Source organism: Etheostoma cragini, chromosome 6 (genome assembly GCF_013103735.1).
Source record: "Etheostoma cragini isolate CJK2018 chromosome 6, CSU_Ecrag_1.0, whole genome shotgun sequence".
Lineage (NCBI taxonomy): Eukaryota > Metazoa > Chordata > Actinopteri > Perciformes > Percidae > Etheostoma > Etheostoma cragini.
This window is the reverse complement of record NC_048412.1, coordinates 4,104,206-4,129,036: the sequence shown is the minus strand read 5'-3', so window position 1 is coordinate 4,129,036 and position 24,831 is coordinate 4,104,206. Positions and strand designations below refer to the sequence as shown.

General features: G+C 41.1%; 1 protein-coding gene and 1 long non-coding RNA gene across 3 annotated transcripts in view; one reads left to right on the top strand and one right to left on the bottom strand.

Annotated features, from left to right (window-relative positions):
* LOC117946102 (vacuolar protein sorting-associated protein 13B-like) overlaps nt 1-24,831 on the bottom strand; it is a 335,261-nt gene that overhangs the window by 32,335 nt on the left and 278,095 nt on the right. For both annotated transcript variants that reach the window (XM_034873955.1, XM_034873954.1), the window contains exons 46-47: nt 21,871-22,032; nt 2,427-2,582 (exon numbers count right to left, since the gene is read on the bottom strand). In XM_034873955.1, coding sequence (XP_034729846.1) covers nt 2,427-2,582; nt 21,871-22,032 — 318 coding nt within the window. The remainder of the gene's footprint in view (nt 1-2,426; nt 2,583-21,870; nt 22,033-24,831) is intronic.
* Nucleotides 13,274-24,831, top strand: part of LOC117946112 — a 23,589-nt gene continuing 12,031 nt past the window's right edge. The window contains exon 1 of the long non-coding RNA XR_004656970.1: nt 13,274-13,378. This is a non-coding gene — a long non-coding RNA (uncharacterized LOC117946112). The remainder of the gene's footprint in view (nt 13,379-24,831) is intronic.

Below are 24,831 nucleotides of genomic sequence, written 5' to 3'. Positions count from 1 at the left end.
ATTAACGCTCACACAGGTGGGATTCCACTTCCTCTGTAGTGCAAGCTGCTGTCCCACTCTAAGGCTTTGTGTTGTGAAATCGATGTGACCAACACTCTATACCCTACCCTATCATTTGATACAATGGGAACAAGATGTAAACAATGTCTGGGACAGACAGAGGAAGGAATGCGAGAGGCCGAGTCTGTTTTGTCTGGAGGACGAGAGGGAGACATGTGCGACACTTGACACTGTTTACATAACAAAGTGTCACCGCTATAATGTGACAACTTCTCTACATTTTTAGGAATACAACGCCTCTGCCTCGTATTTGTGGAAAAATCCAAACATGATTCACCACTGTCCTGGTGTAAAAACGGGAACACAGCTGGTTTATGATTTGGTCCATGACTTCCTGTGATCTTCTTTGTGGATTGATGGGGCACATTGTGTTTTTGGATGGCTTGATGCTCATAAACTTGTCTTCTAGTGCTATGAAATAGATTATGAAAAAGTGTCAAAAACACAACATGGTCTGTTGTTACCCAAGCAACTAGTAAATCATAACATTTAAATGGGAAAAAAACTGGAGATTAAAAAGTGCTCATCCCAAAGCTGCACTGGGAAAAAAAGGCCAAGCATAATGCAACAAACACTTTTCTACTTTCTTTGTAATTCTGAACCACTGACAATACTTTTCCAGTTTAGCAGGAAGAAAAAATCCTGGTTGTGTAACACTCACCATTGTCTTCGCTTTAATTGCTTATTATACAGTGATGTATAATAAGCAAATGTGTTCAGAATAATAGCAGTGTGTTTAAAAAAGTGAATACTACTCAAAATCCTTAGAATAGCTTTTAATTCCTTAACATCAATGCATTGGGAATACTGCACATTCAATTCCAAATCCAAACATGACCAAAATTGATCAAGTTTGTGTTATATATTTACAGAAAGTGAAGAAAAAGGACTATTATGTGGAATATGTTTTTTTTTACTGTATGGACTGTAAAATGTATCAAGGGTTTGCTTTACTTTGAATAACTGCACTACGGTCTTTAAATGCATATCCATTATTTCTGAGAACTGCTTCACATCTGTGTTGCATGAAGTCAATCGACTTCTAGCACCAGTGAACAGGTATTCCAGACCAGGACCATTGAACTACATCCCAAAATTCCTCTGCATTACTGGGTTTTGTCTAAGAAACAGCATTTTTGATGTCACCCCACAAGTTTTCTATGGGACTGAGGTCCGAAAAATCAATTGTGTTTATCTGGTCCCAAGACTTTGCTTGCTAACTGGTGTGTTTTGGGTCATTGTCTTGTTGAAAGACCCATTTCAAAGGCATTTCCTCTTCAGCATAAGGCAACACGACCTCTTCAAGTATTCTGATGTTTTGAAACTGATCCATGATTCCTGGTATGTGATGAATAGGCCCAACACCACAGTATGAAAAACATCCCATAATGTGATTTTCGACCACCATGCTTTACTGTCTTCACATTGTACTTTAACTTGAATTCACTGCATGTGGGTCATTGGACAAACTGTCTGCAGCCCCTAGACCCAATTTTGCTCTCATCAGTCCATTGACTGTTGCACCATTTCTCGTTTGGCCAGTCAATGTGTCCTTTGGCAAATACTAAGTACATGTCTTTTTTTCAGCAATGGTACTTTGCGAGGGCTCCTAGATGAAAGCTTTACTTCACATAATCTTTTTCTGATCATAACAGTACTCACAGGTAACTTTAAATCTTTGATTTTCCTGGAGCTGATCATTGGTTGAGCCTTTGCCAATTTAGCTATTCTTTGATTCATTTGAATGGTGGTTGACCGTTTTTTCCCACATCGTTCAGGCTTTGGATGCCATTTCAAGGCATTTGAAATCATTTTGGCTGACCAGCCTATATTTTTCTCCATTTCTTTATATGTTTTCCACTCTCCAATCAACTTTTTAATCAAAGTCTGCTGTTCCTCAGAGCAATGTCTGTAAATGATCCATTTTGTATTTAAGTGTGAAATACTCCATTACCAGCATGCACAACATTTGCTTCCTTCTATCCTTAAATGGTTGGTTTTGTATGACTCTACAACACTTACTAATAAATTATTTGCCATGTAGAAATATCACTTCTACCAAAAAATATAAATAATGAGGTTAGTGATGTTGGACTGCTATTATTTTTGAACGCAAACGTAACTACAAAGTTCTAAATTTATTTGGGTTAACCTTGATGCCAATTTTTTTCTGTCAGGAAATTCTAACCAGGAAAGACAAAACATGACACGTGATGGTGAATGGTAATATTTGGCCGATGGAAATTTCAATAATGTGTCCGCAATTTTTCTTATATTGTATATTTTCTCAAAGAGGTTTTATGACATGACAAAAACAAACCTTAAACAAACAAAACAGACAGTAAGTCTGTGAAAACTGACTGTACCTGTTTCTGGACACCGTTGAGCTGCACCACCTTGATGATGAGTGAAGCGGTGCGTCCTTTGTACTGAATGGTTCTCAGCAGAGTTCCCACATTGTCCACGCTGAAGGCCTCTGACCAGCGCCAGTTCCCCCATCCCTCGATGCAGATGTGCAGCAGCTGCAGGATGGGACAGAGCAGGATACGCACATAGAAACAGAGACAGAAGACATCAGAGGTTAGTGTTCTTGCCCTTTATTTATCCCCAAGCAAAAGGCAAGTAAACAACAAGAGTCTTTGTTTAGAAGATTTTGGTAGGGCAAAGAAGGGAGACAAAAGTTCCTGTTTACTGGTGCTGAACAGACCTGCTGCTGTTGGAAGTAGAAATGGAAGGTCGCACACAATAAACTGGCTGGTGGAAAACAGCTGATGTGGAAGCTCATTATGGGTGTGTGTGTGTGTGTGTGTGTGTGTGTGTGTACACTTGTGCGGTTGAATGTGAAAGGCTCTGTTCTCCACACGTCTAAATAAGAGGCAGATAGTTTGTCTCTCAACCTTTCCAGCTTAATATCCATCACTTCAATGTGGCGCACATCCATGTGTGTGGCTGGCTGTAAACTGTAAACCAGACTCAGGAGGACAGCTATAAACAGATGCTGTCCCATCGTTTGACATCCAAACAACTTTACAACGGTGACAATTTTCCAACCGTTTTCAACATATTTTTCTTGTATTGTGGGCCAAAACATCGCAGCAGGGCTAGAAATATGTAAAGAAGATACAGTAACTACATCTGTATCTGCAGACTGTCTGCAGTTACACTAACTTAAGCGCGAGTGTGGCTCTTCAAAATGGTCTTAGGAAAGAACTTGTTTTGGTGGAACATTTGTGTCCTCCAAAAGAAAATACACACAATATTACATAAAGATAACTGTTCACACCATACAGTAACGTGAGCTTTATAAAGTAGCTGAATACATGGTTAAATGTAATTAGCTCTTACCAGTGTGTCAGTGTGTGTATTTTGTCCATGGCAAATCCCTGCCAATTGGTCCCAGAACGTCTCAGTTAGAGAGTAAATGGCGTAAACAAATTCTTTGTAAATCTTTACAATCATTCCCCGAAAGTACAAAGCAGGCCTGTCTTATGGCACAATCCGTTCTCAGCTTGTGTCTTGGTCAGATGTTTCCGGTTAACATTGCTCGATGTGACAGGAGTTTAAAGTCAACACATCAGCGGAACTTCCGGCGGCACTGAACTATCCCGTAAACGAACCGTTGTCGATATGGACTAACACACATGCAGTACAAAAGGAAAGTGGGCCGGTCAAACGTCCATCCACGCATACAGCACATCTGTGCTTGGGTCAGGTCATACACAGGCTAGCTCTCCACCACAGAGTGCTACATGACAAAGAAACTCATTTGTCAAACAACTTGAGTGTTGTCATGAGATTTTGGTCACAATACAGGAGCAGAATCATAAATACGTAGGGAGATCTAAAGCCTTCTCCCCTCCTGAGGCAGCGCAGCTGACCTTCCACCTAACTGAACTCTCTGTGTCAGTCCAGCTGCCAATACAGCTTAAAACTTGCAACAGTCAGAAAGAGGAGAAAGAACGTGAGAAAGACAAAGAATGTATGAAAGTGAGAGTGTCTAGAAAAACAGGGGGGTACGGGGGTTCAATACTCTCCCAGAGGAGTTGCGACTCCAGTGAAACACTGAAAAGCCTTCTATTTGAAGATTTACACTTTGGCTTGTCACCTCAATGTGCCGAACATTTAGCCAATCTGACTAAAGGAAAACAAATTACTACTGAGGTCAAAGAGCATGGGGGACCCTGGTCAAGACCTTCTATGTTTCTCTCCACTGAAGTCTTTCCTCACTGTTTGAAGGCAGATTTCTTTACAATAACATTCTCAATCAAAGCCTGAGTTGACTTTCTTTAAGATCATCCCTTCTCCATGTTGGCTGAGTGGAAATGACATAATTTCGCAGATGTCCTGCTCAGTAGACTTGCTCACAGGGAAAGCGGTAGAGAGGTGTAAACTGCCGGCTGGCAGAGGTTAAGGTAAAACCTAGGAGTAGAAAACAACTAGATAATTCCCCAAACCAGCACACTGAGGGGGCTTTCACACCTCCCTTGTTTGGTCCGACCAAAAGAGTCTCGGTCCAGTTCAAACTGATCCATGGTCCGGTTTGTTTATAGTGTGAAAGCATTTTTCGGATGTATTGAACTTTCAGACCAAATACAGGAAGCCCTGGCAGGTTATTCTCATGTTATAAGACCGGGGAAGCTCATTTAAGGAATAGCTCAGAGCATAATGTGTAGGCTACATGAGAGAGTGATGGTGAATGTGCTCAGAGCAGACAGATGTCGGCTATCAGAGCTGAGAATACATCAGTAGTTTACTTGTTAAACGGTAGTAGATGTACAGTGTAGGTTTCCGTTTGGCTCTAAATAAATGCTGCACAAAGAAACTTCTGTGTCTTGCTTCTCAACATAAAAAAAACAAAAAGAGGCAGTAGGGGAGAGCATCAGTCAGTTGAAAAAACTCAGACACATAGAGATAGGATGGGGAAGCCCGTATACAAACCAATCTATTCTAAGTATCTGGAGACGCAGCTCACGTAGGTGATGACGTTGGGACGTAGTTTTGTCATGTAAAGATCTTTAGTGCGCTTGTATTACTGCAGTGTGAAACCAAAACCTACCGCATCAAATATAGAAACATGAACCTTGGTCCAAAGAAAACGTTAAAAAATAACTAATGTGGGATTTTCTGCTCTTTATTTAAAGGTTACCTTCGTTTTTCCTATGTTTTTGTATGTAACTGACTGATGAAAACAACAATCTTTGGTCCAGTAAATGAATGGAAAACGCTGTGACCAGCAGCCGGAAACCGGCAACTAGGGCGAATGTGCATTGTCAGTATCGTCCACTAAAAGTGCAGTTTATGCCACTGACTCAGGTTATTATATTGTAGGTTCCTTAAACATTATGAAAAGGATCCCTACAGAGACAAAAAAAAATGTAAAAGACTAAAATCTTTTTGTTTACACCAGAAACAAGGTCCATTTAAAAAAACTAAAAAACGTATTTTTAGCATGTATTGAGCCAACATATTTTGACACTGGTAAACTATGTGTTAATTTCAACCAAAACCAGAGTTTTGATTGTTAGAAAAAATGGACAGAGGAACCAAAATGGCTTTAGTATAATTTTGCGTCTGTTGACTTTGAATGAAGTGTATTTTACAATGATACAATTTCTGATTACTTACATGGAGTCTGGTGGCTTTTGCGGATGTTCTCATGTTTAAAAAATAAGGATCTTACTCTTCAACAGAAAGGTTGACATCCTTAGAGAATCCTTTCCATAATATTATCAGACACTTAGAATAATAATCAGAGCCTGTCAATGGCAAAGCAAGCACTTTTGTGAAAGTGAATTGAAGGTGCACAATTGACCCAAAACTTACTGTAGCTTGTCTCACTGACCGCCAACAGCAGCGGACTTGCTTAATACCAGACAAATGTCGTAGATTGTTGTTCTCGCTTAGACACAAAAGTATAGGAGGAAAATAGGGTCTAAGTTGAAAAGTTACCCTTTAATTGACCTGGTACTGGGGGAGATGTAAACCTTTTAATTTACATTAAACTTCAAAATCTTTAACTTCTTAGCATGAGCCCCTCCCTTAGAGATTGGATATGATGATTGGTCCTGCATTGGTGTTAATAATGGTCAAAATGTTGTGGTGGTGCACCCATTTTTGCTTTTCCTCAGCACCATCTGCGAGGAACAATTTGTTATTTCAACACTTCTCTCTCCTTTAATCCCTCTGCCTCCCCCCCCCCCCTTCTGCTGTGGCTCAACTTGACCTTTAAGGGAGAAGTCATAATAACGTCTCTCCTCAAACTTCAAACAGTGACGGCAGCTCGTGTTTTAATTCATCACTGGTCTGACTCAAGCAGTGAAAGAAAAAAAACACAGCAGTAACACAGATGAACTGGACACGTAGGACAACAAGAATGAAAAATAAGAAGCTGTTTTGCCTCTTTGTGACTTATCCAAGTGTTGGGACGCTGAGAAAACCCAGTCGGCCACATGTTGTGCTTTTATGCACATGGATTACTTCATCAATAGAAACGGCTTTGTAGGAAGATCTGAATCTAACTGAATTAAAGGGTAGGCTCACAGTTTTCAAGTATCTCAAAACAGTATTCAATTGCCCATATGTACACTGAGTTTTTGCGTGCTTTAGGAGAGGGTTTGAAGCCAGTACGTGTGGCAGGAACAATTTCAGCAACCAATAACCCATTCAATGTACATATGAGCATGTCAGTATTGATTTACAACTGATAGTGTGTAAACCTATTCTTGATGTAGAAGCTACTGATTGTATTTTTTGTATAGAATGTTAATACTGAGTATACTGTAGGGGACAAGATGACAGTGGAGAGGGGACACTGTGTGATGGAAATCAGAACTAGGTTAGTTTCTAATTCGAAGATCTCTAACCTTAAGAACCAAAATGATGAAATAACCCCCCCCCCCAGTATGTAAAGGTGACAAACAAAACTGCACCAAAACAAGGGAAACTAATTATTCCTGATTTAAAAAAGCCAACAGAAACTCAGACTCCACTTTGTGGAAATATGAATTGTAATAATCTATTATATCTATATTGACTTTGTAAAATGTGATTCTCTTAATCTTCTAGCATCTCTAAAAAAGTACTTTTTAAGCAAAACCAGCCTTCAGTATTTAATCTCAGATGCTAAGTAAGTTTTTCCTCCAAATAAATCTTTAAAAAAACAACAAGTGCTAAACTCACCCTCAGACACTGGCACTGAGTAGAAGATTTGTTGTCCAAAACCAACTAAGAACCCATCTGTCATATGATGATATACCCAAGTTATGTACTGAGTGCGAATGAAATGTGATATCTCAACCTCTCCTCATTTCCCTTAAATCCCCGGGGACAGATTGTGATTACGGCTGGCTGATGGTGAACACTTATCTTCCAGCACATTACTGGGCTTAATCTTTTGTACCGGAGCGATCTGCATGGGGATTATTAAACGGAGCCATTGGATGTAACCACACAAAGCATTTTTATTCTGTGACTGCATTGTACTGTAATATTGTCTGTTATCCGTTTTGCTGATAGTGAGCAAGAGTTGATCAGGGTCATGTCACACTACATTCAATCCCAACTCTGGCCACAAGCTCTGACATTAGCTAAATAGAAGCATTCATCCAATTTTTGGGGATTTAACTTGACCAATGATATTGATATTTCAAAAGGAGGCCTTTGTCTAACATATTCCACTTTAATATAATCAACTTACAATTATTAATTTCCAATTCTTTAGAAATGAACAGACTACAAGTTACTAATATGGCTTTCGGTTTGACAGCACATCCCAGCCTTTCATCATCGTGACGGTTTACAGTGACATGTTTTTCTAAATACACTAAGCTACAGATGATTTGTTTCTGTTCCACGGAGGTGAATCACCTGAGTGATTCGCCACTGGGATTGTCTATTCCTGCATGACCTGAAACCACTCCATTCCTCTTTGGTCTAATGTCAGCGGTCAGACTGCAGAGCCACATCCTCACAGGGATTATTTGCCTTGCAGTCGTCAAACACGACACTGATGAAAGCTGAAGTTTGATATGGTTTGTATATTACCATATTACCACTGGGTTTACTGGCTTAGCCACAATCCAATCTGCTTGAATAACGTAGACCCTACAGGTATTGCTGAGCACATAAAAAGGCTTTGACATGTGTTTTCAAATCAAGCAGTCTGCTGAAATTGTGACTAACCTAAACGTAACAAGGAACACCTGTCTCCTAAACCAAATGTCAAGGGGGGGGCAGAATGATGATGTTAAAATCCACACAGATCATGTTGGGACCATGTATGGTCCTATCACAAGATCAGTACCACATAAACTTTTTAAAGCCCCATCACCCAGACCTCCCAGTTGCTATGGAAACTATATACTGAACCCAAGCATAGGATTGACACATTCAGAAATGTAGTTAAGCTGTAAGGATCACCAACCGCCTAAACTGTAAATTATACTCAGTGAGTCAAACAACCAACCAAATCCCACCATGGGTACGATGTCATGTCTACAGCTTGGTACATTGCTTAATCCTGTCCCGAGAGAAAATCATTAGCAACAAAGTTTCCTGTAAAAGACGGTAAGATATCAGTCAGTCATAACCAAAGCAATGACTATTAATTTCCTGGTAAATGCAGAGTCATTACATCATTTGGATGGAAAACAGTGTCTGCTTTGATCATGTGGGTGTCAATCATAGATGAACAGAGAAACACATACAGTTGAATAAACATAAAACCACCCTTTCTCTCACTCTCACACTCACACACACACACACACACACACACACAAACCACTATTCATCTATTGTCCTCTAGCAGGAATGTACTTGGGTCCACATAAAACAAAAGTGTCTGTCCGCAGTAGAGATAGAATCAACGATCCTGTATGCTGCAAAGATGGGCAGACAAAGCCGCGGTGGTCATTGGTCGTCTACCCATTACAACCATTCCCTCAATCCATCTCATTCAGTGAGTCAAACAACCAACCAAATTCCATCATGGGTACGAGGAGATTTGAGACAAAGACATGGAAAAGAAGTATAAACTACACCAGTTAGATGCTTGATTACCAATAAACTGTCTGCAGCTTAAAACACTTTGTTTTCTTTTTGAAACTGATTCCATATACCAAAGACTTAAAATAGTCTAACAAAGTCTATACTGTGCCTTATTGAATGTCATGGGCCTACATGAGAAAAGAGGTTTGCGGAACAGAGGCCTGTTTTGTCTGGTGAAATGAATTTGCGACCCGGGAGCTAGCTAGACACCTAACAAATGAGAAACAAGTTTGTACCCAGACAACAAAACAAAATAACATGGATTACTTTGTCTTCTAGAAAGAATGAGTATGGGAAAGAAAAGGAGAGAGAGGTAAACAAAGTTGAACTGCAGTGAGTAAGAGTAGAAAAAGAGCATAAATAAGTTAAAGAGAGAACAGAGAGACACAACAGCATCCCTGCCAGGGCAGTGCGGGCTAACCCAGGTAACATAAGCAATGCTCTGCTCCTTGGCTCCCTCTCTCTGACAAAAGAAGCAAGGCAGTGCAACATCAAAGCTCAGATTGGCAAGTCTAAAAAGTGGTTTGAGAGCTGGAAGAAGGTACAGAGAGAAGGCATTGTGTGGGTCCGTGGTTGACAGAGGAGACATTAAGAGGTTTATGCTTGACTAACATTGTTCTATAGTTCTCTCTGGTTTCTACCAAGGCATCTCAGACACGCAGGGCCTCAAGGGTTCCAGGAGATGCAGACGCGGCAAGTGTTTGCACCAAAGGAGAGGACAGGAGCTGACAAAAAGAGCACTGTCTGAGAGGAGAGAGGTTTGTAAACCGCACAATGGGGGGATGAAGGAGTCAGTGGTCATGGACCCTTGGAAGCACAGAGACCTTGTCTCAGTCTACAAACAACAAAAACAAAGGCTTGCCCTGGGCTCCTGTAGAAATACAACAGAGAGAGACTGTTGTAATATGCTGCACATTTAGTAGATACTGTATAGTGCACTCATATACAGTAGAGACAGAGGCATACATAGATTTACCCATGGCATGTTCAGAGTAATGTCCAAACAAACAGCCATCCTTTCTAGATCCTTTCTAATCTTTTAATCAAATTACTTCATAACCCTTACTTATTTTAGATTTTAAATGTAGGTGTAGATATAATACTGACAGCTAGTGTTTAAAATCGTTACTGCAATACAAATTCATAATACTGGAGAGAGTTGTCTCCTCCGCCACCTCCTCCCCACACTTGAAGTTCTCATTGGTTGCCAGGATCAGACCGCAGCATCCAACAATGTTGCAAGATGCTTGTCTCACATTGAAAAGGGGTAACTCCACAACACAGCGGAGTAGCTAACGTTAGATGCTGGCTATGATGACAGTCATAAAAGCCTGTGCTCACACGGCACTCTGTACCAAACTAACAGACACGCACTTGTTCGGCTTAGAATTACGATAGGAACCACTACCTTGCCATCCTTTTCCACCGGACTAAAAACCCACTTTAAATACACGAGTCTGCTGAGGCGTGGTGGCCCTGCAACCTGACATAGACAGGAGTGACTAAGCTGCCCCCAAGCCTCTGAGAGTGAAGTAAGTTTCCCCAGGTGAAGTTTAAACACACGTTTAATTTAAAGTCAAATTTGTAATGAATGTAATGTATGCTAAAGGAGAGTCAGCATCAACAACAGCGCATAGTCAAATCGCACCCCCGTGATTTGGTAGAGCATTCTGCCCTTTGATTAGTAGTGATTTTAGTAAAGACAAGAACAGTATAATAAAAAATATTACAAAATACTTTGAATTTTTAACGTTTACAGAGGGTTGCCGTTTCGGTGGCATTACATTACAACATATTAGACAGTGCTTGCTGAGACTGATCATTTGTATGTGATTAGTTATGGAGCACTGTAAATTCCACTTCCTCTCACATATCACGGCAATAAAGCCACAAATTAAACCAGGTGACGTCCTTTACTGTCAAACTGGGAAAACAACAAATACAATGGGATTAAGAAGGCTAGTCTAAACATATCTGTTGTGTTCATTTAATAAATCTATTCTGATGTTATGTTTGTTAGGCTACGTATTAGCTAAAGAGTGTATAAAAGGGGTATTGGCTGCCAAGAAAATTCTGAGTAGTGCACAGGAGGAAGAGAAGGAGGGACATGGTGAAGGAGAAGGCAGTAAACTGGAGAGACCAGGTGGGTCAGAGCAGGAGAAGACCACAGAAGGAGTTGCAGAAATAAGTGAAGAGGAGGCAGATGAAGATGACCCCTGGACCATATGGTTTGTTTATATTCTCCTTCCATATAAATTTCAGCTGAATTCAATTTTATTTATAGTATCAAATCGTGACAAGAGTTTACTCATCTCAAGACACTTTACAGATGGTGTGTGTCTAGACCACACTCTAGGATTTACAAAGACCCAACAATTCCCCTAAGAGCAAGTATTTGGGGCAACAGTGGACAAGAAAACTTTCCTTTTAGCCAGAAACCTCCGACAGACCCAGGCTCTTGGTGGGCAGGGCAAAGCCTGCTAGCCTGAAGCTAATGCTTACCTGTTCAGGAGGAAATTAGCTTTTGGGCTCTACGCTGTCTCCATCTTTCAAATACACCTCCAATATTTAACGGGGTTTGTTACGTCTCTGGTCATGCAACTGTTAGTTTTATCTGGCAACCCGGCCTGGCTGTCAACTTGGCAGTTGATAACAACACACAGGCCAAAACACAAACAGAAATTAGAATTGTTGCCAGAAAAGATAGTATTTCAACTTAGCATGTTTCCGTAATATCTGATGACCTTTAAAGCATTTTTGAAACTCAACCGAGACGTACACATTTTCAACTAACCATTAGGTTATTTCCGTAATTTAAGGCCCAAAACGGAAAATATTTTATTTTATTTTACATTAGTCCTCACTTTAACAGTTTCAAAGATTGAGAACCATCTTGAATTATAATGACCTTCTCTTAACAACAATTTTTTTTTTTTTACAGTTTTCTTGTAGTTTATATTTGTACAGTTTTTTTGTCACATTATCTGATTACAGCTTATTTTATGTGAACAGCTTGTAATTTCTTCACTCCCCTGTGACAGTAAACTGAACGTCTAAGTTTTGGAGAAGCCACAAAACATGTGAGGACATCATCTTGTGCTATGGAAAAAACTGATTGATATTTTTCACCATTTGGTGACAGTTTGTAGACAAAACAACTATTTGATTGAGAAAATAAACTACAGATTAATCGTCCCTTCTTATAGCTGTTCATGACATTTTGGCCTATCCCTGATTACACTGTGAAGGAAAACATTAGCCCGGTGGAGGGCTAATACATACGAACACATTTGTTCAGACAAACACAAATACAAGTGAACAAAAGGTGGTACGTTCTTGATCACAGGCTAACTTGGCAAGAGGAGTCCTCAGTCACCATACTCTGACCACAACTAGAGTTTCTTTAAACTACCAGCAATTGTAGGCTGACTGCAGTAACTCAGACAACATGAATGCAAATGTCGTCTCCATTGGTTTGACAATGCAATGCATAGTGCAATGTAACACTTCACTACAGAGAGGAACGGTTCACAACAATGAGACCACAAGCTCTCCCACTAAAGAACAAATGCAGCAGGGTTTAACCCTATACAGCTACCCCTAACCACACAGTGGTGGATTGTGTAATGAAACTGAGGCCCGGGAAAATGTAGAAAAAATATCATCAAAACAGTCATACACAAAAAAAACCTCTTGCTTCCAACTTGGGTGCCGGTAACGCATGTTCATTAGTGTCTTTCACTGGCTCTGCCTGGTTGACAGCCAACACACATAAGTGGCACAAAACTAACATCTTGATTCTCTTGGTGTTTTCAGACATATGTTGGACATAATATTAAAAATGTTGATACTACACTTCAAATGGAATTTTTTAATGTGTGATAAATGTCCTATGAAAGGCTTCATGGTGGACGTACAATACATGGCGAGACGCCTTTCTGGGTCCAAGGGTGTCATGTGACCTGTAGTTCCCACTGTGGCCGCTACGCCAAAACCACCATGCAGCCCATTGCTGTCCCTGTGGGATTGGTCATACAACACTAAAGGTTGCTGTCCGTGGTGCTGAACCCAGGGCAACACCAATGGGAACACAACGCTCACTGATTCTTCACCTGCACCACCCCGTCTTTAGATTCAGGAGAGAATCAAACAGCGAGCTGGTACAGCCAGGCAGCCAGTGTATAGATTCAGCCCCATTTTAGCCCAGAATCAGAAATAGAATCAGAATAGGATGTATTGCCAAGTAAGTAGCATTTACACAGAATTTGCCTTGGTGGGTGGTGCATACAATAACAAACATTTTCAAAGGACATAACCAAAAAACACAAATATGTACAATATGAATGTTTAAAAAGAAGTGGAAAAAAAAAATTCACCCACAACTAATTTTAGAATAGGGACATACTTCAAATTCTGCCAGATGTACACTACATTTTGAGGGCGGTCACAAAATCTGATTAAATGCCTGCATGATCAACAACTGGGCTCTCGGATTATCCGTTGGATTTTGGCAGATCAGAAATTTGGGTCAGTTGTGTTGCAGTTTAAAGCAACCTTAAAATAATGTTTCCAAAATTGTTTCAGTGGTTCATCAACTCGTAACAGGGTGAACAACACTTCTGCATTCGTTTTGCGACCATCTATCAGCTAAAACCCTACTATGCAAGATTGGGTAGGGGATCTGTAGTTCCAATGAAACAGCATTGCCGAAATGAATATGACTCTCTCATTTTCTCAACATTGTTGAGTATGCAGCCGTCTTATTTGATTAAACTGTATCAGAATGTTTAGTGGACAGAACGGGCAGTGGATTCCATGCCTACATTCAGTGTGAGCACCAATTGATCTGTACCATGTGAGCATAAAAGTCAGAGGTTTTGGTTGTGTAAAAAAGGCTAATTAAAACCTGTAATGTTAGTCAGCACAATGAACAATATAATAATAAAAACGCGGTGTCTCTACAGCTTAAATGAGATGGAGCGGAGAGGAAGGGCAAGCACCTGGTCAGGTGGCGGTCTCATTTACTCATTGATCCCTTCCCAGAACCTCCCACTGTGGGTGAGGCTCTTCCATTTATTTAAGGCATTACATGTAAACACAAAAGAAAATCAATATTAGCTACACTTATTCCATTTCTGTCTGTCCCATAACTGCTCTTGCCAACCAAACAGCTTGTGAAAATGACACTATTTGTCCTGGTGTCGCCTTTTCAATGTGCTATATCCAAGACATTCTGGTCTGTTAAACACAGTGGAAAGAACCAGAAGACTAATGAGGTGTTAAAAGTTCAGGTTATGAGAAGCTGCAGAATTTTGAATGCATGAAAAGTCTACATTAATTGCTAAGAGCATTTAGGAGTGTCAACACGGTTTCAGATTTGAACACTTTTAACTTTTTTACCAAATAAAATGTAACTTGTGCAGCATTTTATGGGACATTTCAACCTTTGCTTATACACTGAAACCAAAAAAAAGTGTACACTACACTTAAAATTGACAATTCTTGCAATTATTCCAAATTTACTTTAACTATACACAAAGAGATGAAGAGCTTGTCACAACAAAAGACATGGCCACAGTGAGAAACCTCATTCTGTGACTGACATCACACTGTAGTACAACACGGGTGGGTGAACGTGTTAAGACTGGGATCTCAATTGAATAAATCTGCTGTCACATTGCGGCCCAGGGTCATTAAAACATACCAACACTTTTGTCATGTAGAGACCAAGTAGAAACAGTTCTGCTGGCCAAACAGGGTTGCAACCCGTGGTTTAGGACTCTTTGTTGTAGTTTCGAGGCCAAGGATTTGATGGAGAGGATGAAAACATATTTTTCAAACTGCTAACACATTGGCATGTTTAAAAAGATTTACATAGAAAAACAAATATGAGATTCTAGCTGCTCAGCTCTCATCAACATGATAATTAAATTAATCTCCTCATGTCAGAGTGAGAGCTTCCTCTGGGACAAACTACACACAGAGTGGAATTACTCAAATACACACACACACACACACACACACACACACACACACACACACACACACACACACACACACACACACAGACTCATGAAAGACCAATGCCACATCAGATATACAACATGGAATCAAAACAAATCTCACATCATGTCAGTAAGAGTGAGAAAGTCTTCTAAATAGTGGGATGAGTTAGGAGGGATGAGCAGCAATAAACTGTACAGAGATAAAAAGAAAATTGGATGGTGAAGGTGGAGAATCACTGTCCACCCGGTATTTCTCGTAAAAAGCTTGGCTGTAGTAGAAAGCTGAGGAACGTAGGACATAGTTTTAAAATGGTTGGATTAGAACCAAATGGTTGGTTGCAGAAAGACGAGAATGAGTCCCCAGAATATTTTGATTTAAATATTACTGGCAACATTATGTTGAAACTTTTTCTTTTTCTTTGTAAGATAAAATAAACATGAAGGTCAAACCTTCTCAAGACATATCGTAATAATCACTAATCAAGCCTGCTACCAACAAGCAGGGCTGGGTTCCAGCCCTCCAGTGACATATAATAAGAATAAATACTAACAAAGGGCAAAGTGCCAATCTAATATAGATTTGAGAAGTATCAGCCTTGTGCATGGGAGGTCCAGTTGAAGATAGACTAGTTGGGATGAAAAGAGGTGTTAGGCACAAAAGAACCTCAAAGCTAAAGAGTGACGCATGTGCACTGGGAAGCAACTTTAAACATCCTGGAAACAGGAAAATACCTGTGACCTCCTGGTGTTATGATGTGTGGATCCAATTCTGTATGGCTGATTCTCTGTCCCATTGAAAGAGGAGACAGATGAGCATTTCTGGAGTCTTTTTACATCCATTAGCTAGACATGCCAATCTAACTTTTAGTTTGATATTGGGCTCCACTAACTAACTTTCTTTCTATGGTATAATTTGAGCTGTGCCGACTAAGGGTGCGATCCGGCGATTGTCTTAGGTTGTTTTGAATGGTCCGTTTAAGTGACACGGCGGTGGGAGTGTCACTTAAATGGCCCATTTGTGTTAAGTAATGTGTTATTAACGCCCCCATGTAGCACAAGTAGACGTTATATTTCAAAATGAGTTTTTTCTGTCACATCGTTTATAATTGTCGACATTTCTGACCGCACGTGGAGGCAGTGATGTTTCCTGTTAACTGTATGATTTGCAGGCCACTGCGTTTTTTTAAACCCTGCAAACCCCGTCACTGCAGCAATAAAGCTCTACTCCAATTCAAATCAATTGGAAAGACTTGAGTTTTTCAGAACTGCCTGAAGCCCGTCTAAAGACTTTACTCTATGAGTTTAAGTGAATGTAACCTAAGAAGGGAGAGTCCCCCTTAGTCACCATGGATATTTACTATGCAACCTGGACCAAGAATGTGAATCGTGCATAGCTGAATAAGCTTTAACCTCGCCCATCGATGACTGTTCTGTTTGTCTGAGGGTATACTACCCAGGAACGCATGATGATGATTAATCTTCATCCTGTAAGGACTGACTTTGCTTCTGAACAACTGACTCACACAATTTCTACCTTGTTGCCAAAGACACAAAATGAAAAAATAAAAAAAGAACATAATGCATCTTCAAATTTAATATATTTGCCATTTTCTGACAAGAGGAATCACAATGGTGAATTTGGGGGTTGTTTCAGAAGACATGCCTGGATCGAGATCAAGAGTGTGACAGTACAGGATAAATTACTTTACTGCATGTGAATGTGAGCCAACACACAACCCATCAACAAAATGTAACTCAGTGAGCAGCCAATGTTTAACCTTTGCCTGATGATACAGTGTTCATCTTAAACTTTTCTTTTCATTACCATAATAATGCCGACAAGTGTACGTCAGTGTAAAAAGGTCAGCTTTCCTTCTGGACCTCTCCCTGTCTCCGATCAGTCAATGTGAGGGTTAACCTGATTTGAGCTAATATCTCTCAAAGGGTCAACCCAATCTACTGCAGTCAAAGCCAAGATAGTGGAAGAACAGCACAACTACACCACTTCACTTGAGGGCAGTGTTTCTAAATAATGCATCAGGACAGTGAAATATGAAATCCTTTTTCAATGACAGATGCATTAAGGGTATAAATATACCAATTTAGATTTTTTTTCATGAATAATTAGCTTTAAAAATGTAAACCTGCTGTAGGTTAAGTAAACAGCAACAGCGCACACACACACACACACACACACACACACACACACACACACACACACACACAAAATACCTCCCTGTCATGCCTGCTTCCAACAACACGGCCAATCTAACCACAAACTAATAGTCCTGGGCTGCTATCTCCAGCACATTACCCCCGGGAACCACACACACGCACACTAACACAACACTGACGCACATATACACATGGACCAATACCACGCACACAACAACACCAACACCAACACACAAAGACACACATCCAGAAAGAGAGGGGGAGAGCTCTTCAGTAGAAGCCTACTCCTGGAGTAAATTACAATTTATTCAAATTGTGAATATTCCTTGTAGGCACTTAAAAAGTCCTTCCCAAATCTAGGGGGCTTTTTACGCCCCTCTCCCTGCTAACCACACTAACCACAGGGATTTCCATCAGCTAGGCTGCATCCTGTACCAAGCAGTCAGATATTTCAACCATTCACACCACACCACACGCCAGAGCCCTAAAAAACAGCAGCGTGGGGACAGTGATGGATTTTGTTGTGTCAAATAGATATAAACTGTACTTAATTATAGAAAGTGTGTACTTATACGCATGATCATCCTGATATTTAATAATCGATGAATCAATCTATCTATCTGTATCTATCAATCTATCTACTGTATGTTCTCTTCTCCCATATGGAATATGTATTCACACACACACACATATATATACAGTATATATATATATATATATATATATATATATATATATATATATATATATATATATATATATATAAGAAAGAAAATAACAGATTAAAATAAATAATAAACATATCTAACAATTGGGGGTAATTGTGTAATTGTCAGTGTTTATAAACCTCTTCACCTTGGCTGGCAAATGCTGGGGTGTGAAGGCATGCTCAGCCTGAAAGAGAGAAATTAGACTGAGAGGTCTGACAGACTCCAGGCCTTAGGAAACATTTGATCACAGTGTGTTTGTGTGTGTGTGTGTGTGTTTGTCAGTATGGGTCTTGGTGTGCACGTCTAGGTATGAATTTGATCAATTGTTAGACCACAGAGAGCTCTAAGGACGTGACTGCCACAATCAACCCTTTTACTGCATCTTATGGTTATGAATGACAGCAGAACCAGGGGGAAGAGAGAGTGGAAGGGAGACAGAGAGAAACAAAGGAGCAATGAGAGGATGTGTGAACTGAGCTGAGGTTCACGTTTTACTGCAAAAACACTCTGCATGAGCGTTCTTCTGAGAAAAGTGACAGATATTCAGAGGTATGTCAACATCCTGGAAAGTGTACACTGGTTAGACCGCTCAGGATCACACACATTAGCCACTCTTTTTTCACAAACAGACACACAAAGGCACACACAGGAGATTTAAGGACTTTAAATATGTCTCCCCGTTTCACTTCAAGCTGAAACAGCAGCAGGCCTGTTCATTTAGGAAGTTCTTTCCCCTCTCTCACGACTCTTTTACGGCTATGTCAACGGACTGCCAATAATTAAAAGATTTAATGTACGATAATAAAGCATAGTTGACAAATCGACTCATCTATATTTCCTTTATACGTTGCTTGTGCATCATAGACAGAGAGAAATGGAGAAGGTGGGGGAGACAGCAAGATAGCGAGCAGACACAGTTTGGGCTGTGTTGCCACTGTAGAGTTCTCTCGGCCAATCCGTGAGTGTTAAGTGAATGGCTCATCCTTTAGCATTGTTTCCTTCTTTCCATGTCCTCCAGTTTTCTCAAGCAGGCCTGTACATTATCCCCTTGACAACTCCTTGCTACTCTACTTTTGAATTTTTCATATTTCACTGTCCATTCTTCCTTCATTCCTTCTTCTTCACTACGTGACGTCTCTGTGTCTCCCCCCATCTTCCTCTTTTCAAGAGGATTTCATGTCCAGTGGTTTCATGGGGGAGCCAGAGAGAGAGAAAGGGGACAGATTATTTAAAAAAAGCATATTAGTAGTTTTGGTGTGTGTGTTTGTGTGTGAGAGAGAAGTGTTTGTGCCTGGGGGACAAGTGAGCTGAGACACACACATCATACCAGAGCTATGAGGACAGGCTGCTGGTCTGTCTTGTCGACAGGCCCAAGGTCTCCCAGTGGAGACAAGATTGGCAATGAACAACAGGGGTGGGGGATATGTAATACAGTGTACTGTGTGTGTGTGTGTGTGTGTTTCAGGGACAAGGTTGGGAGGTAGAGATAGATGAACAGAGTGATGGTACTACTGGTAGTTAGGTGGTTAAAAAAGCTAGGAGGGTAAAATTAAGGCAGGGGGAGCCATGACCTCATGTCGACAGAGTCAAACCAAGGCTACCAACAGTGCAACGTCACCCTGGATAATGTAGGAAAGGTCAAAGGTACACAAAAGAACTGTATGAAATGTAATCAGAAGGGACTAGAATGGCCAAAGAACAGACCAAACCAGGCCAGATGTGGAGAAAGGTTTCAGGAATAATCCAAAGGCCGTGATCCCAAATGAGAGTACAGCGCCTGCTGGGGTGTGACAGAGATATAAAGGACTAAGTCGCTTTCTAGCGAGAGTCCAAGAAAGAACAGGATAGCCAGATGGGGGCCAGTGGCAAGACAGGCCAGACAAGGGCTAATGAGCTCAGCCAGCTTGGATGTAAACACCAGAACACAAAAGTGTACAGGGGGATAGAGAAAGGGACAGGGACAGCGCTGGGAGGCTGTGTGCTGTTATTGGAGAGTGCTAAAAGAAAACACAAATGTCCAAGTGAGACCCCAAATCAGAGTGGAGGCCAGAGACTTTCCAGGTCTACTGATCTCATCGAGCTGATGGAGGTGAAGCATCAGGACTAAAGAGAATTGGTCTGAGCAGACGTCAATGGAATATTGTACAGCATGTACATGTTCTCTAAACTGTGGTTTAGGGTGTGTGGCCTGACATTGGTTTTGGCCAGTGTCTGGTGTGTCCCTACAGTGCGTGGCGAGAAAAGACACAGACTACTAGGCCCTGCATTAGCATATACACAGTATGAGTGAGCTCAATGCACTGTGGGTCCCAAGCTTTAAAGTGTTTCATGTGGGGGGTTACAGCATTACACTGTTCGGATGCACTGTAAACTGTTGTTTAACATGGTTATTAAAAGTTTCATTACAGAGAAACAAGATATTATGAAAATTGAGACTTACTATCTCAATGATGAGTGGAGTTACATCAACAAAGGAAAAAGGGGGTTTGAGGGGTTTAGAGTTGAAGTTTAAGTCCACTGTTTTGGTAGAAAATCTGTATAAATATACAATAACAGAACAAATGGGCAGCCTGAGAGTATTAGGTGGTAAGTGCAGGGTAAGACATAGGATAGGAGGTTGGAAACAAATAGGCAAGAGCCCAGGGGTTTATGGCAAAGTCTTGCAGTGGAAGTGGAGAGCAGGCTCACAAATAGAAAAAGGAAAGATGGGAGAGTATGGATTTCTGGGGAAGAAGGGCTTGTGATGATCAGAGTTGTTTTAGACACTCCAAAGCATCATGGATCTTAAGCAAAACAGCACAACCAAGACCCCATCTAGAAACTGATTTGTAAGAGCTACAAAAACAATCTTGCAGGACCATTAAAGAAATACAACCCTTTTTCTTATCAGTGCCACTATTATTATAACCCCAAAATGTAATTAGTGAGTGCTACAATTTTCTGAGGCGGACACATTGGCAGGCATTTTATCATCAAGTTTAATAAGTTAGCTGAGTATTTTTGGCAAAGTTGCACTATTTCTTATTTATCTAGTTTCACAAATCATGTTCATCTAGAGAACACATATTTCATATACCACAAACGCATGATGGAATAATACATGACAGAACCATCTTGGAATCACATTCTTTATCTATGATGACATTTGGCCCATTCGGACAATCTTTCTTCCAAAACATCCCTGAAAATACAGAGGTCATTTCAAATCACAGCTAAAATGAGATGCGGTATTCGCTGTGCTGAAATGCCAGATTGCCACTCTTCAAGTGTGTGTGTGTGTGTGTGTGTGTGTGTGTGTGAGCAAGAGTGAGGTAAGAGCGCAGATTAACCATGGTTGATGATTAATACAACTTGACTTTCTGACTTACTGCGAGCAATTATGGCCATGTCTTTTCTCAAGCTTGACTTTCTCACACTCGCCGTGGAACACATGGGGGTCCTGAAACATGTGCGCACCAAACACACACACATATGCCACAGATTGCCAGCCCACCCTCAGCTCAACCTCAAAACCACAAAGGGTTAAATATAATCAATCTTCTTTAACAACGCTGTCAGGGTACTGTCTGAAAGCGCTAACAGAAGCACACAGATAGTGGCTGCACGCTGGTGACGGTGTGTCCGGTGTGTGTGTGTACACCTCTGTCAGTCTCTGTACAAAATTTGTAGGCTTAAGTCAAGAGTATGAGTTGTACATGTAAGCCTTTCTTTAAAATATATTTATGGGATGTGTGTGTGCGCATGTAGTACATGTGTATATGTAGGTACCATATGTGTACTGTATGTAGTTACGTGTACTACTTGTGCTACAGTAATACTCTATGTACTGTGTGTGTGTGTGTGTGTGTGTGTGTGTGTGTGTGTGTGCGCGCTACCTGAGGGGACTTGTGGGATCTCCAGCTGTACTGGTGGCTGTGGAGGCTGGCCAGCAGCACATTCTCATCAGTGTCCACCTGGCCAAAGCGCAGCGTCTCGTGGGTGTCGTTACAGATCACGTAGTGGCTGTAGACCAGTTCCTCAGCCTCCAGGTTCCCATTCTGAGAAAGAAAATGGGGGGGGGGGGATGGATGGATAAAGAGGAGACAAAAGGGAGAAAAGACAAAGGGAGACATTAGAAAAAGAGCTTGTGAATAAAAGAGTTAGCAAATACTTTCAGGTGTGTATGTTTATGGTGGTTTCATAATGTACAGTATGTGTATAATGTGTCTGGATAAGTACATTTACAGGTGTCTTCTCAATCTCAAAAATGCAGCTCTTGGTAGTGTAGCTGTCAGTCAGTAGGAGAAAGAGATGAGTGATAAGAACCGTGGGAGCAACGCAACCTCAGAGGAGAGGAGAGAATCATATCACAGTCTGACAACTATCCAGGCTGAAGCAGCACATACTGGGTGTTTGGGCCAAATCTACCCCTTGGTCCCACATAAAACCTCCAGGAGGCCTTTCTCTTTACCAAAACTCAACTTTTTCACGTCCTTCTTTGAGCAGCTAAATTGTGGTTGTAAGATAAACACGGTTGCAGATGTTTTATTGTATGCACTTATTTCAAATGGCAACTTCGTTTGTGTGTGCATGGCTTTTTCTAAACTTTTCTCAATGCTTGGCAACTACGTAGGCATTCCTGTTAGCAACAGTCATCAATATATTGTGGTTTGTTAGGAGAAAACAATATGGTGGAGTCTGGCCCACCTACAGCAATGGGTCAATGAGAAAGCCTCACAGAAAACACAAGTCATGCGAGTCGTGCAGAGTTGCTGTCCACTCATACGTCACCTTGCATGCAAGAGCGAAGAGCTCACTGGCCTGCGATTGAAAACACTGCTTTAAAAGGGAGAGGGGAGTGTGTCAAGTCTCCTGCATACAGGAATTCAAGTACACAATTTCAAAACAGCACATAGTTTGCATGCGAGTTGGCTAGCGAGTGCGTGGGTGCATGTGTACGTTTTACTTGAGCTCCTTCCAAAGGCTCTCAGGCCCTGATGGGATCTCTCCTGCACAACCCTCCCTGACTCTTGACTCACATGACTGTGGTTCAGACAGCTTCTCAATAACTACTCAACTATCCTAACAAAGAGGGACCGGGCCTGCTGTATACTTTTAAATGGCAGGGGGTTGATGGTTGATGGTTAAAAGAGACTGGCAGTAAAAGCTTGGTTTGACTGCCAAGCACGTTCAGGGTCCTGGGGTTGTTGATGCTATTGAAAACGGATGGGAAAGTTTACACCATTAAAAAGAACACTTGATGATAGATGTGAGAGAGAGGCAGAGAAAGAGAGAGCAAAATATAGACGGGACAGCTGCGACAGTGGGTTCAAATCCATTTCCAGTTTTATAGTGGAACACTATCTGTGCTCCCTTTCGAATCCGACACTGCGATTTACAAACTTCCTGCTGCCATCTTAAGATGCCATTGCTAAGCCCGCTCTTTGATGGTATCGTCTTTCCGCTCCGATTCACGAGGCAACACGATACACACGTCAAAAAAGCTTCCTGCAGTAATCATAATCACTCTCTGTCTATCCAGGGACTTTAAGTGGACAAATATTAAGACAAAGATATTTAAACAGTCAACACGTCTTCCTTGTTAAAGAGCACAAGATGACAGCTCTTTGTTCAGACGCAGTTCTACCAGGAATCAAAGGATCCATTTCCCTAATCCACCCAGATACTATTACTTAAGTTTTCACAGAGTCTAGCACATATCTGCATGGCAGAGTGGCAAATATATAAATGGCAAGGTACAGTAAAATGTCTGGAAAACAGATTGTAAATAATGACACTCACTCAAAAGAAATACTCATGAAACAAGACTCTGTCGAGGAGATAGTGAAACCTGTAAAAGGGACATCATAAAAACAACAATCAGATCTACAATGACCTATAGACTCTGTTATAGATGACCCTCGCCCACACATCTGCTACAAACAGGAACCTGATCTCTCTATCGCTTTCTTTCCGGTTGCAAAGGAACATGGTAGGAAGGTGTGGGGGGGGGGGGGGGGGGGGGGGGGGGGGGGGGGGGGGGGGGGGGGGGGGGGGGGGGAAACACAAGGGAAAATTCCTGTTGTCTCAATTGCACAAGCAACAGCCTGTGAACGTTCTGTGAGAAAGCAGAGTGTGTAAATACTACTGGGCTTTTGTGTGGCTTTCCACCAAAGCCACTTCCCTGAGGTTAAGGGCAGGGGGGAACAAAGATTGAAAGTGGGGCTAGGGACCGAGAATTGAAAATGGAGGCAAGGGGCCTGAGGTTAGAGTGGTGAGGGGCTGAGGTTGGGGCCATATGGGGCTATTGAGCAAGAAGAGGCAAATGAAGAGGAGGAAAAAAGAACTCTATTCTATATTATTTTTTCATCTTTTTTTAACCAAGAAACCTACTTTAAATTTATAACAAAGAGTACTTTTATCTTCCTCTTGCAGTTTTATGTATAACAACTTAAGGTGCTGGCTAGCCCATTGGCATCAACTTGGTTCAGCGTCTTGTTTAAGGACACGTGGCCCTGAGAACCTAGGGATCAAACCTCTAACCCTGGTTACCAGTGGACGATCCACTCAACCTCCTGAGGCGTAGCCAACCTCAATTTTGAGCAATCTACCTGTCGTCAGAACAGTTAGCAGACTTGTTTGAAGGTTGGAGCAAAAGGAAAACGCTGCAGTCGAGGTACGGAAGAGGAGGCGAGCCTGTTGCCTTGGGAACATGTTGAGAATCATAATAGATGTAATATATATTCATGCCAATATTAATGACAAGCAATCAGGAATGTGTACTTACAGTGGGTACGGAAAGTATTCAGACCCCTTTAAATTTTTCACTCTTTGTTTCATTGCAGCCTTTTTCCAAA